This window comes from Grampus griseus (genome assembly GCF_964374135.1).
Source record: "Grampus griseus genome assembly, chromosome: 2".
In the NCBI taxonomy this organism is placed as follows: Eukaryota; Metazoa; Chordata; class Mammalia; order Artiodactyla; family Delphinidae; genus Grampus; species Grampus griseus.
In genome coordinates, this window is record NC_139018.1 from 78719706 (window position 1) to 78734896 (window position 15191).

General features: G+C 36.1%; 1 protein-coding gene across 3 annotated transcripts in view; it reads right to left on the bottom strand.

The window, feature by feature from the left end:
- Positions 1–15191, bottom strand: part of AQR (aquarius intron-binding spliceosomal factor) — a 121683-nt gene that overhangs the window by 67627 nt on the left and 38865 nt on the right. For all 3 annotated transcript variants that reach the window (XM_082649008.1, XM_082649007.1, XM_082649006.1), the window contains exons 15-19: positions 14027–14147; positions 10909–11050; positions 7613–7791; positions 4026–4193; positions 2497–2666 (exon numbers count right to left, since the gene is read on the bottom strand). In XM_082649008.1, the coding sequence (XP_082505134.1) occupies positions 2497–2666; positions 4026–4193; positions 7613–7791; positions 10909–11050; positions 14027–14147 (780 nt within the window). The remainder of the gene's footprint in view (positions 1–2496; positions 2667–4025; positions 4194–7612; positions 7792–10908; positions 11051–14026; positions 14148–15191) is intronic.

The following is a 15191-nucleotide window of genomic DNA, read 5'->3' on the forward strand; positions in this document are numbered from 1 at the left end:
AACCAGACGTTTTTATATCATAAATGCTACACATCTAACAAGATAATAAAATAACAGGATAGTGATGTTAATCACACTTATATTGCCTTATTTTATTTTCTTGCACTTACCTCTACCTAAAATTCTCTTATTCATAAGAGAACTGGTTACTTGTTTATCATTTGTCTAATCCCCATCAGAATACAATTTCCAATGAGAGCAGGGATCTAGAACAGCTTAAATATGGGGTAGGTAAATGGATAGATGGACAGATAAATGAGTATGTTCACATAATGGAGCCCCCAGATGAGGGCTCTACTCCCTAAGGTAATTACAATTCTAGTAGGGAGATAAAATATGTCTTTCCCAATGATACAAAGCAGCAGAAAGTGGCAAATAGTAAAGAATATTATAAAATACAATAGGAAAACAGTTCAAAGTCAGTGAGAAATGGATGTAGTGGAGACTTTTGATATTAGGAAAGGTTTCAAGCAGGACAGTGGCATTTCAATTTAGTTCAAGCAAAAGATTTGTGGAAAAGCTTATTTCACCATTAATGGATAGTCACAGAAATGTTTTGAGAAACAGTGAAATGATCAGGAGAAGTGAATGTAAAACAGGTGACTGACTATGAGGACAATAACAGCAGAGACAGAGGAGGCTATTTAATGCAACTACTTAGGCAAGAGGTAGAGTATCCAGGCTAGGATAGGATACTGAAAGAGAGAAGGAAATAGATGAGGGATGTTGCCCAGCTATATAGTGAAACACCAAAGATACCAAAAGAGTGTTCTTCCTTTTCCCAACATAGGCAAGTTAATCATTCCCTCTCTTCCTTGAATCAGAAACTGAATGCCTCTTCTGAACTTCCATGCATCCTTCTTATGACTTCTAACCTTTCACAACAGTTACCCGTTTATATTTCTAACTTCTCTTCTTAGTAGTCTAGGCTCCCTAAAGGTATAAGCTGTGTCTTACTCATCTTTATTAGCTCCATATAACTTATCACAATACTAGACACACAACAGACATTAAATAAAATGGTGAAAGAAATGAATATAAGAAAGAAACTATTTTTCTTTTAGTAAACTAACTGAAATTCACTCATTACTGAGCAATAAAACAGAGACAGACCAAACAGAGGCCCTGCCCGCATAAGTTTGCATTCTAATGCTAGAGAATTAACAAATATAAAGTCCTTCTAAAATCAGATAACTAACAAATATATAATCATCAGGTATAATAAAAGCTGTGAGGAAAAATAAACATAATTGGATAAGGAACGATGAGAAAGGGAAATGCTACTTTAGATAAGGTTGTCAGAGAGGACTTCTCTTAGGAGGTGACATTTAAACAGAGCTGCCCATGTAAAGTGAAAGGAAAAACCATGTAGATACCTGGGAGAAGACTGTCTAGGTAAGCGGAAATACCATGTACAGAAGCCTGCATTATTAAAGAGGAGCAAAAGGGTCAGTGTGACTGGCATGGAGTGAATAAGGAAAAAGTGTTAGAAAATGGTGTTGGAGAGGCAGCCAGAGGACAGATAATAATGGGACTTTTGGATTACGGTAACAACTTTCTACTGTGATGGGAGACCACTAAAGAGTGTGAACAGGGGTACCAAGGTATAATTCACATTCAGTCACTATGTGGAGAATAATATAAGGGGAGGAGCAGTCAAGAAGAGAAGCAGGCATGTGAGAGATGAAGGTGTCTTGCACATGGCATCAGTGGAGGTGGTGAGGTAATTAGACTGATTGATGGATTGGATGTGGAGTGTGAGATAGAAAATAAATTCCTTTGTATATGAGATTTTCTTTTTTTAAAAATGGTAATAAAGTGATAATGTATAAGAAGCACTGTTTTGGGGGAGAGAGAAAAGAAAGGCATTTGTGCAAAAGCTAGTGTTATCAAATGCTAGAACTGCTCAATGTTTAAGTTTTATAGTATAACTTCAAATAATACTTTCAAATTCTTCCTTACTAAAACTCCTTTTCTCTCCATAAAGTTATTATAAAGGTAAAACTCTCTAGCCTCCAAACTTCCCTTTTCCCACTAATGAGTAAAGTATAAATACAAAATATCACAGAGTAATTTAGAACTCTGAGGTTCCACATCTGTACTCTTAAAGTAATTTGAAAATACACCTACATTTGATTTAAAAAAGAAGTCTCAGTAAACAAACAAGCAGTTTTCTTCATCTCAGACTGAAGCATAAACTGAGTATCTAATATACAAAAGCAAGAAGGGAGGCTGGTTTTTAAAATAACACCTGGATTAATTTATATTTTAAGTTTCCAAACTCATCAAAAGACAAAGTAAGATTTAGCAAATAAATTTACTTAAGTTTTTATATTTAATCTATATGTTAAGAATTTAAGAGATTTGTTTAGAATCTAAACAAAAGCAGTGATCGTTATTTTAACAAATCTTTTTTAACCGAGGATCTACATATTTATGTCTTAAAAGTTATTCAAATTATGAAATACTACTTTTAGTTTATAGCCCCCAAATTACCTTAAAGTTATTTTCCTTTGGTTTTCTCCTCATTATTATATTGAAAGTTTCATACACATCTTCTGCTCCATTTTGTATCGTATTGGTCATATCTTGTTGATACTGGTTTGGATCCAAAAACACTCTAAATGTCCTTGATTCTCCTCTAAGATTGGGTCTGGGTTCAGGTCCTAGACATTTTTTTAAAGTTTATTAAATGAAATATATACTTTTCAAATATCATAGTAAGTTAGCAGAACTCCTTTTCTAGAAATGATGAGTAAAGTGTCCAGATTTAACTCCAGCAATTCCCCCAACTAGAATGCCTTCCACTCATCCATTTTGAGTTCCAAGCTGAAAATATTTTCTCCTTTCTCTAAACTGTCACTATTTCTTCCCAGAAAAGTCATGTGACGTTTATGGTGCAATGCCATGAATTGCAATTATTTGTGTATGCCCTCAACTAGAATAGGATCCTTAGAGGTCAAAGAACTTTACTTGTGTCAGTTACTCATAGCTCCTCCTATCGTCATACATATAGTACATACTCGTCTGATTACTCTTTTTGTCCTTCCATATTCCATGTGTAACATCACTAGTATAACAGGAAATTTCATATACTAGTGGCTGAAAGCTCAGACGCTTTTTCTTGCCCCTTTGCCCTCTCTCCTTTCTTTTTGCCTTAGACCTCCAACTCTGGTCCCAGGACATGGCCTTATGTTTATTCTACCCGTCCTCCATTCTCTTCTCCTTTTTCTTTTATTCTAGTGATAAAGGTAGCCTAATTTTCAGCCCCTTAGCAATGATTCAATCTTGAAATCACAGGTAGTAGAAGCTGATTCAAGTTCTGATAGAAGTTTCATAAACAAATTGTAAAATAAGCACTGGACGTAGATGCAGTTATAATTTAATAGTATTATCAAAAAAGTCAGGACAACAAAAGAAAGAATTTCAAAAAACAATCAGTTAAGTCTAAGAAATCAAACTGCGTTTCTAAATAGGGTAATGCTGGCATCTTGGGCAGGACAATCCCTTCTAGAAGACGGTTCTGCTAAGGTACTCAACATCCCAGACCCCCATCCATCAAACACCAAGAGCTCACCATCCCCTTCCTCTACCCCAGCCATATGACATACCACCATGTATTTTGAAACACAGGGTAGTGCTGTTTCCATTTGAGAACCACTGCTCTCATGAATCAAATCAGTAAAACTTAAAAAGGAAAAATGAGAAAAATATATCACTGAACAACTATAAGAGGTGTTTAGAGGTTCTTAAAAGCAATATTGTAAAGTATCATATAAGGAAGAATTTTAAATATTGGCAATTCCAAAAGATCCTGTCCAATATCTAAAACAGAAGTTTAGAAACCATATTATTTATTTCTAAAACTGGGTGGTAGGTACCCTACACACTTTTATATGTAATTCTTTGTGTTGACTTAGTATATAAAACAAATTAAAAAAATCACCTAGGACACAAAAAGGAAAAACGGCAAAGACATTTATCATTACGTATACACACTCTTTCAAACATGCATATCACCATACCGTCTTCAATGACACGCCCTTTATCGTCCAGCATGCCCTGGACCTCACAGCCTCTGACATAAACCAGGCCAACCTGCTCAACAAAAGGTCTCCTCCGGTCAAACTTGGTACCATAAGGTTTTGTGGGACGTACAGTAATTAAAAAGCATACATCATGCTTCCGAAGTCCTAGTAAAACACAAAAGACATTTCCACTTAATAGAATGACATTGCTTTGTCTCCTGTTGGCAAATTCTCATCCTCTTATCTTTTGAAAAGGTATAAAAAGCATTTAAAATATCAGAGGTGATCAATGATTATATGTGCTTTGTAATACAATTATGGGTTTTCTTATAACCTTCAATACTCAATGTTTGACAGCAATAATTAAATAAAAATTTCTCTTTATATTAAAATTAGAAACTTTTATGCTGTATATACATTACTGAATAAGTCCTCCAGATCATGCTACAGCTCCAAAACTGGATGCTTGTCATCATTCTTATTTATAACATTCTTAATAAGTAACCAAAAATATGGTTGGCATGTAATCCATCTATATCATATTTAGCAGGTTTCAAACATCAGTTTAAATTGTCCATCAGTGTCATTTCAACAACAGTCTAATTGTATTTCACCAGAAGAGGTCAAGTCTAGAATAATTCATCAAGGCACAAAAGCACTGTTTATAGATAGCATCTTGAGAAGGCAGCTGACTATATATTGCTTCAGTTGGCAAATGCTGAAATTTTTATAAGCAAATGCCAAGAAATAGGAGACTTGTGACAAAGTCTGTAGTTTCTCAGTCATTGCTCAAATTATGGATTCAACTGGATTCCCAGCTCTATTAAAAATACACACTGGAAGACAAGGGACACAAAATTAGACCACACAGCATATAATGTTACACCACTTAATCTTCATTTTTTTCCCCCGATTCATTTTTTTCTTTAGTTTTATTTATTTATTTATTTTTGGCTGTGTTGTGTCTTCGTTGCTGTGCATGGGCTTTCTCTAGTTGCAGTGAGCGGGGGCTACTCTTCGTTGCAGGCTTCTAATTGTGGTGGCCTCTCTCTGTTGCAGAGCACGGGTTCTAGGCACACGGGCTTCAGCACTTGTGGCACGCGGGCTCAGTAGTTGTGGTTCACAGGCTCTAGAGCGCAGGCTCAGTAGTTGTGGTGCACCAGCTTAGGTGCTCCACAGCATGTGGGATCTTCCCGGACCAGGGCTGGAACCCGTGTCCCCTGCATTGGCAGGTGGATTCTTAACCTCTGTGCCACCAGGGAAGTCCCCCAAGTCACTTCTGTTAGTCATTGTATAGTATAAATGCAAATTTAAACAGTCTGCTTGCTCATAACCTTGGTAATAAGAGATACAACTAAATCAAATCAGCCATGTAAGTGCGTGGCTAATAGTATTAATTAGCACCATTCTGGTTTGTTTCAATATGGAATAGGGTTTAAGTGTGCTAGAAATAGTAACTGATTCACAATTGTGACTTCATTGTTTATTTCCCAACAAATTCTATGCGAAGAAGCAGGAGAACAATGAAAACTAAGGGGAAATGATCGACTATGTGACTTGTACCACCTATATGACTTCTGATCTGCACAACTCATTAAAACCTCCCAGTCTCAGAGCCAAAGAAGTGGCCCTGAGAAGTAATTTAATCCCTACCAATGTTACCTTTTGGCATCACAGAGGGATGCTGTAGGACGTCTTACATCCATGTTAAAAATACCTGTATTACAATAAGCTGAACTCTCCTTTCAACCATTTGCATTTACTCCTGGCTGTGCCTTCTAGGGCAGGATCCAACATTTCAGTTTCACTAATTCTGTTTCCTTAATTTTAAATGGGGTAATGGAGAAGATAAGGGCCTGAGCTTCACACCTTCTTGAAGGGACAACAATGTTTTACAGCATTTAGCTTAAATTCTTCAGAAATTTTCTGTTTTTACAGGACAGTGTTCATTGCTATTTACAGAACCTCCCTCTCATTTTTTACTTGGTTGCTCTATCTGGAATCAATAAAGGGCCTGCATTTTGGCTTTGGCCTCCCAGAAAACACTCTTCTCCCCACCATGCCCCAGATGAATCGCTTGTCCCACAATACCCTATTGTTCCCTATCTTGCCCATCAAAATTTACCCATTCTATTTCTCATCTACCAGAGGCCTATGTTTAAAAAAACAAAAAAGACTACTTGATGGCCTTCTGACTACCAGTCTCCAAAGTAATGGAGGTAAGAGACTCGTAAGGGGTTTGGGATAACAAATCCTTTTTTTTCCTTAACACTATAATGCAGGCTTGTCATCTGTCATCTATACATTTCTACAAAGGGTCTTTTTTTTCCTTCAAGTTTTACTTCTAGCCATCACTGCTTCTAGGGGTGGCCAATAAGTTATTTCAGTTCATTACCCACTATGTAAAACAGTGTTTATTTTAATACCTCCTTAAGCTCCAAGGGGCGATAAATGTAAAACCTTCTTCAGCAACTGAATGACTTTCTCACAATTCAGCAATAATAAGGGTACCTATTATTCTAGATGTGTAATGCACCAGATTTGAACAATTTTGAAGGATACAAGAGCCAAAAAAACAATCTGTCACAAACTATACCAACTATGGTGGCCATTTGTTAAACATTTGGCCAGCTTTGTTGCTGGCTTCCTTCAGAATTATTTGATAAATATATCATACAGACCCTATGGTTATAAACAGCTATATTGAGAGCAATAATTTCTGAAAACTGATCCATTAAGGGACTATCCCTTTCCTTCTGGCATGCCAAGAAGGTAGAAGGAGATAAAACCTACCAGCTCCTGTTTCTCATAATGGGACAGCAAGAGCTCTCATAGACAGCTGGGAGAAAAATACAAAAGTGCCAATTAAAAATCAGTTTACATGCCATTTCTGGCACAGGTGGGTGGTATTGATGTTTTAACTCCATTTGACTTAGTAACTTAGAAGATATCTGCCTCTATATAAAATTGTGACATAGAACTCCCATCCCTAAAATCTTGCTTAGTAAAGAATAGGGAAAATAACTTCCCTGCAATTATTATTTGTCCTTGAATACATTTGATTTCACTGATTTTTTTATCTGACTTCTTCTCTTTGGTACAAATTGTATGCATCCCTATTCACTTTACTTTGACTGCTTTTATCTCTTAAAAATACCAATTTTCCTTACTTGCTTTGCATGTGTGCAAGTTATATGTGGGTTTCCCCCCTTCCTTTAGTGAACACAAATATTTTATTCTTTTTATAGTAATCCTATAAATTCATAAACATTATCTTCCTAAATTTTATGATTTAAAATGCTCTCCTCTCAGCTCTGCCAACTGCAATTTTCACAACACTGATATACGTGCTATTTTATGCTTTTTATTAGAGTATGAAAGTATTTAATTATTCTTGTATGATCTTTGGTATTTTTACTAGTAGTAACTATAAATCAATTGCCATTCTTTAAAACAAATTTTAAAGATAAAATTTAATAAATTTAAAAGGGCAATATCTGGTGAATGTGCTTTGCTAATGCTCTAAGTAAAAGTCTATAAATTGTAACGGCAAAAGGTGACCACTTCTTGAAAGGCAAAGTTACCTTCCCACTCATCTCTGATGTGGTCTCTGACGTTCAGATGGATGCTGACATCTGCGCGAACCCGGGTTGGCCAGTTCTCGCCTATGCTGGGTTTGGCAACCTCCACCACGGTGAACGCCACGATGGGCTGGGCCATTCGCGCCCAGCCACCGAATACCACCCCGCCATACTCAGACTGCCTGGAAACCAGAAGCAGAAGACTGGTTACCCAAGCAAAGATCAACTTTTGCTCAACTTTGGACAAGTTAAACTAGTAACTAAGAATACATGGTTAGCTAGTATTTAAGCCCTAACATTAGTAACTCTTATTTCTAAACTAAAAAAAAACCCCCAAGTCTCAATATTTAGGAAGTATATATGGTAGGATGAAACAGGCAAACATGGCCCACAAAAGAAAGGGAAGTAGAGGAATGTCCCCCACACTCCCAGAAAAACATATAACTCTATGTACGTAAGAGATGAGCCATTTTGTCAAAGAATGAAATAATCCAGCACATTCAGTTTTATTTTATATTCTTACCCTCTTCCCCTCTTCATCAGGATAGCCTCAACTGTTTACATTTTATCTTATGTATTATAAATACTTCTATAAGTTGCTTCAAAAATCTTTTAGAACAAGCTAGACCTTAAGAAATTAAAAACAAGCAAATGACAATATCTATGCAAATGCTTTCTTTAGGGCACAATATTTAAAACACTGAAAAGACACTGCTACGGATGGCAGTGTGGGGAATCATCAAGCTAGCTGTAATAACCAGAACCACTAACAAGCAAATATTCATTCTTTCTTCTTATTTTGGTGCTTTAGCTTTTACATTAAATAGTGTATTGGGGAAATCTGTAATACAAAAACTGCAGCAACACGCCAAAATTGGAAAGTACTGCCAAAAATGACACGCTTACAAAGATAAAGAAAACCTATATCCTAAGTAAAGGCTTTTGTAAATAACAGAAAATTATAAAACTTCATAACATCAAAGAGTGAAACTAATTAAAAATAAAAGTTCTGCAATCCAATGACTTGGTCAGTACTAAAACAATTTCTAAAAGGCATTACCTTGTGTCTAAAAGCTTTTGTAATAACTTTCTATCACCTTCCCCATTTTTCACAACTTTATTGCAATATAGTTTATATACCATTAACTTCATTCACTGTAAATGTACAATAACTTTTAGTAAATTTACAAAGTTGCGCACCCGTCACCACAATCCAATTTTAGAACATCTTCATCATACTTTAAAAAGATCCCTCTTGTCTACTTGCAGTCAACCCTTCCTACTCCCAAGCAACCACTAATCTACTCTCCCCAATTCTTTCCTCCTTTATAAAATCTACCTGCAACACGAGGCATTAAAAGAGTATAGATTTCTGATCCTCATAAGCACATCCTCTTTTACACTGCTCAGTAGTTTCAGTAGCCTAAAAACATGATTAGAACTACACAATAAGTAAAAATGCCTCTGTTACTTTTCCACCTTCAGACATGAAACAGAAGGAAGCCCTATCCCTCAAGATCTCATAATTTTTTAACAGTTTCCAATAATGGGCAATTAGGAATGAAAATTTAGAAAAATTTATTATCAATAGTTATCTCCCAAACGTAACATTTTCTTCCACTAGCAGAAAATAATGTAAATTAAAAAAAAATGGGGCTTCCCTGGTGGCGCAGGGGTTGAGAGTCTGCCTGCCAATGCAGGGGACACGGGTTCGTGCCCCAGTCCAGGAAGATCCCACATGCCGCGGAGCGGCTGGGCCCGTGAGCCATGGCTGCTGAGCCTGCGTGTCCGGAGCCTGTGCTCCGCAACAGGAGAGGCCACGACAGTGAGAGGCCCGCGTAACACAAGAAAAAATAAAATATATTTTATTAATAAACCATAAGAACTCCAAGTATTACTGCTTTATTTGGCATTTAAGTAAAATATAAATGAATTCTACTTGATGAGCTGCTGGTTACTAAGTCCCTACTTTGCAAAATGACCAAAATTAGGTCCAGAGTCTGAGCATATAAGTGCAAGGTAACCATAAATTATAAGGCAGCTTTCTGATCAAGCACTCCCCTGGGGTCCAAACAATGGGCAATAATTTCAGCAAAGCTGTGGGCAGAGACGATCAGCCAGTGGGTATACAAATTGCACAGTGCTAGCCTGCCCACTGACTCAACTGATTATTAAGTCAAAAATACTTTGTTGTGTTTTAGACTCTCACCCAGAATAACTTTTCACATAATAATTAATTAAAAACTAGAACTGTGTATGAAATAAAATATGGAAATGAAAAAAACATCATAATCACAGTGTCCATGCAGCTCTCTGTAATTAGTAAGGAGAGAAGCCTGGAAGATACCTGAATCAGTTCACACTCAAAATATGTTAAGCTTTTCACACAGAATGTAGTATAATTGTACATATGTATGCATGGTGTGACAATAATTTAATGAAAATTCATTTTACAGAATTATTTTACTCATTTACAGTCAACTGTGATATATAACTTATCTCCAATAATTTCATACCTAGAATGAAATAGTGAACGAAGGGCATTTACCCAAAGTTAGTCATGTCTAAAAAGCAAAATGAACCTTCACAAATCTTATAATGCAGAGCTGCCTACAACAGAGTGAAAGTCTTTTCTTAGCTAAAGGAGTTCCAGACAGAAGCTAGCAGGTGGAAAGCTGAGTTTAGGCAGAAAAGTTCTTCAAATAACGAAACCTACTCAACAGGCCCTAAAAGTAAATGCTGATGATTTAGTCTCTTCAAGGCAACCTATGGATGGAGGGCAGGGAAGATGTTCCAATGTTCCACTCTGTGCAATGTTCAGCTATGCCCCTCATCTCCTGCCAGGTCCTTTAGAGAGGCTGACTGAGACTAGTGGTGACAGCCACAAGAGCGGCTGGAGTAACAGAATACCCCTTTATCATAAGCTTCTCCCAGGACTTAAGCTGCCCTGCCTAGTACAGGCCTGCTGGCCAGCCCATACCCTTCCCTCTTTACCCTTTTACTAATGCCCAACCTCCTCCCCCCTACATTTCTCCCTCCCGCCCCACTTCCCAGAACAATGACCTCTCTTCTCTTACCCTCGGCCCCACTTCCAACGACCCAGATACATATTTTCTATTTTAGCACTTTGGATATATCTAATTCACATTCAAGAACTTCTCACAGAGTAAATATCTCATATTTTAAAGGGCATCTTCACCACAGATATATTATTTCTAATTACACGTGTGAGGTTTCTGACAGAAGTATGTCAGTCACTGTTTGCATCTCTTCATTGCAAGTGGAACCAATTTACTAACCATGGCTTCATTCTGCTGACACTATCCTCGATGTCCTGCCTAATTTCATAAGTTGATTCTAAGCGGAAGAGATTAAAGTTCCTTAGGAGGTAATCATGAAGAGTCAAAAACTGCAAATTCAACTTGGGAAGAGCAAGACAACCTGAAAAGGAAAATAACATCCATATTTGAATTACTTGTTTTAATCAGACATCTGCTTTATGTATTAAAACAAGGCAGCACAAATTTGTTAAGAATCTAGTTTACTGGTGTCTAAAATACAGCATATTTGATAAGGTCGTATTCTTATTTCCACACAGAAACTGAAACCAAGTTAACAAATGCCATCTGTTAAGACTGGGAATAAAGGATGAATTTCATTAATACATGTAATCTGCACATCAATGACTCATATGCAAACAGTGCTTCTAAAAAGTATTTAAAGATACTTAAAACTAACACAAGTAGTTTAAAAATTCTTTCTTTACCACCTAATCTGTATTTGGTGAATCTCAAAGTAAATAATGCTACCATAAACATAGCCCATGACCAAATTTACCAAGAAAACTGAATTAGTATATTACATTACACAACTCTATCTTCAGTGATCACTATGGTGCTCTGAACCTTTGCCGTTTTGCTAGCCTTTAAGGATAAGGCATTGATTGTATGTTATTCCTGGAGTTATTTCCCTTCTCTGACAACATTAACGAACCATATTCCTTCCATTACCTTCACCTAACACTATTTCCCTGGGATAATAAGTAACCAAGCACTCAGCACCAATATCAAAAAGGTCAAAAAAGAAGAACCCCAGGGACTTCCCTGGTGGTCCAGTGGTTAAGACTTCGCCTTCCAGTGCAGGGGGTACGGGTTTGATACCTGATCGGGTAGCTAAGATCCCACATGCCTCGCAGCCAAAGAACCAAAACATAAAACAGAAGCAATATTGTAACAAATTCAATAAAGACTTTAAAAATGGTCCACATCAAAAAAATCTTAAAAAAGAAGAACCCCAAACACATTTTACTAGCAAATCATATTATTTTCATCATCCCTATCCATACTTACCACAGAAACAATGCACCTAAAAGCAAGAAACATCAATGTACAAAAATTTCACATCATTTGTTAGTAAACTCTGACTTATAATCTAATTCAATTTCTTTCAAGCCAGAAGCTGAAAGCATCTCTTTTGATGGCATACTTATATTAAAAAAAATTAACATATCACTATTTTGTAACCCTCCCTGAATTAACAAATCTAGGTATTAAACAGCAATATCACAAAAACAGACACAACTAGACATCACGTGCCTCTTGATGAAAGAATACACCACCACCAAGGATCTTGCCAAAGAGAGAATACCTCTGCCTGATCAAGCCAATTTGTAGAAAAAATAAATAAAGAGCAGAGGGACATGTTGAACTGTACTGTGAGTAGTCAATTAGAAAAATCTAGACTGTGGAAAACTATACAGATCAAACAACTCAGGGTCTTCAACAGACAAAAGAAAGGGATACAGTTGGTACCCGTAAAATAAAAGGCATCTTAAAATGTACAGGACTGACTACGGTGTCTAGGGATGCACAACTGGGTAATAAAACTATGAAGAAATAGTGAGACAGTGATTGCTATATAAGTCAAGAAATGGTTACTTTCCAGTGGAGGGAGAAAGCAGTAAGTAGGAAGGGGTACACAGGAGGATTCTGGGATAGCTGACAAGGTGATTATAAGGGTTTTAGGGTATTTCCCTTAAGATAATTAGTAAAGCTCTATCTTTATTTTGTGTGGGCTTTCTATATTTCTGTTTATTTTACAATAAAAAGGTTTTAAAAAGGCAACACTTTACAAAGACTTTCTTTACAATTCTTATACTATATTTTTTAAATATCTGCCCCAATTTCACACTTATTTTCTCTCCTTGGGAGCTGGAAGCAGCTTGCATAATTGTGCCGGATTGGCTTTGATCTTTGCCTATCTCACAGCATTGAATACAGAGCCCCACAAGCACAGTTTCACCCATGGTCAGTCAAGAACCATGGCGAGACAGGTACAAAGACAAATTTTGAGAAGTAATTCTTTTAACTTAACTTCATTAATCATAGGAGCGAAAGAAAAGCAACACTTTATACTAAGCAAAATATGTTTTAAACTCAGACCAACATCACTGAATAGTACCAAAAGCTAGATATAAGACTGTTTACATTTTCAAGGACACAAACTTTTCATTAAAAAGACAAAATATTCTTAAGTGTTATTCATACATATATGATCACAAATGCTTTTAGTATGAACAAATTAGAAAAGTGAGAAAGCAATGCATTAATCACTGTCAGAATATAAAAAGATATGAAGACTGATTATTCTGAAATCTAGTACAATTTTAGTGCACTGGGTTTATTGGAATTATGGCTCTAGGATATGACTCTGAAGAGACAATTTTCTTTTAAATAAATATACCAATACCTATATTGGTGATCTCTTTAAAATAGCCACATCTCTACTAATCATGACACTGTTGTTCAAAAAACTTCCAGAAATTTTTTTTTTTAAATATGCCTTCAAAATGTGTCAGAATGCACTTTGGCATATACTGAATTGTGGCAAATTCTCATCATTAGAGGATAAGCATTTAGAAACAAATCTGTTGAAAGAGGTGGATGAACATACTAGGCAATACTACTCTGGATCAAAACGAAGGATTTATCTTAACTAATGACAATGTCTTTCTTTTGAAGGTCATTAGCTGGCTCTACAAGGAATTCAAAAGAGCCTCTAGAAAAGGCTTTGAAAAATAAAACACTACCAAATAAAGCCTGTTACAGTGACATAATGAAAGCTACACTTCTTGTATTATTAGGTCTCCTGAACACACAGCTTTACGGGCACATTTTATACAGGATGATACACACACACACACAAACACACATTTCATTAGGCAATGCTTAAATTTAATAAAAATCCTTAATGTTAAGCATTCAAAACACTGAATAGTTTCTAGCTTCTAAAGTTGAACTTGAGGGTACCAGAAAATTACCCTAATGTATATAGCAGATAGGAGCATGTTCAGTTATATATGATGAATTCTAAACTAAGTTTCATGTTACATCTGAATACTGTACGTCGTTACCATACCTTCCCCAGAATAGTACTCAGTTGGGACAATATTTTCATCCCATATGATTTTCTCGGTTGGATACAAAGGCATCTGGTTCAACTGCTGAATCTGAGAAATTCGACGCTCATGACGAGATACCTAAAGGAAACAGGTTTAGAAAGAAAGTCAGAAGTATCTTTTTTCAATCAAAATAATTTATGGAGAAATTCAACACAAAGTATGGAATGAGAAGTTTCATGTCTTTGAGTTATTGTAGCACTTAACAGAGATTTTTTTTTTCCTTTTTTCATGTTCTCCACAAATCAAAGAAGAAAGAGGTACTGATTGTGATGGACTTTGGAATCAGACAGATCTGAGTTCAACACCTAGCACCTCTACTTATGGGCTATGTGAAAGCTGGGCAAGTTACTTCAAACTCCCTGATTTTAGTTTCCTGTTCAGTAAAGCAGATTAAAATGTCACTCCCTTCTTAGGTTTCTTATGAAAATGAAGTGGAATATTGTAAAATAATGTCAAAGTGTCTGGCACATGCCAAGACCTTAAAACCCACAGCAACACAGCATTCACCAATGTAAGAAAAAAAAATGGGAGCCCTAAGTCCTAGGTTACAGTTTTCATTCTTGTACTAACTAGCTAAATAATCTGGATAAGTTTACTAATAACTTGGCCTCAGTCTTCTTTGTAAAACGAGAGAGTTGTACTTGGTGTTCTCTATGTACCCCTCCATTGTTAATACTACAGTGATCTACCTCAAATACAGAAATAAGTTTGTTACCTAATTAAGAGATGCCAAAATAATGATATATTTGAAAAATGTGTCACGTTCTTTTCAGTAGAGATAGTATTGTTTTAGGAAAGAAGACAGTGTGATATCATCTAAACAATATGCATAGTTGAATTTTTTAATCATATTTGGTTGGATATTAGAAGATTCCAAAGCCTGAAAAAACTCCCTTAAGAGGGGGAGGAAATGAAAGATAATGCTGTAGCACTATAAATTTTTAAAACTGTTTTCTTTTCACGTAACTATTTAAATTTTAAGGATGAAATCTTAGCTATAAGACCCTAAAAAGCATAGATAGGATCAACTTTATACTCAAACCTATTTTCCATTAGAAAGGTTCCTGGAAAAGTCCCCATTTCTTTCTATAGTAAGGATTTATTATTAATCTCCAAAACCTG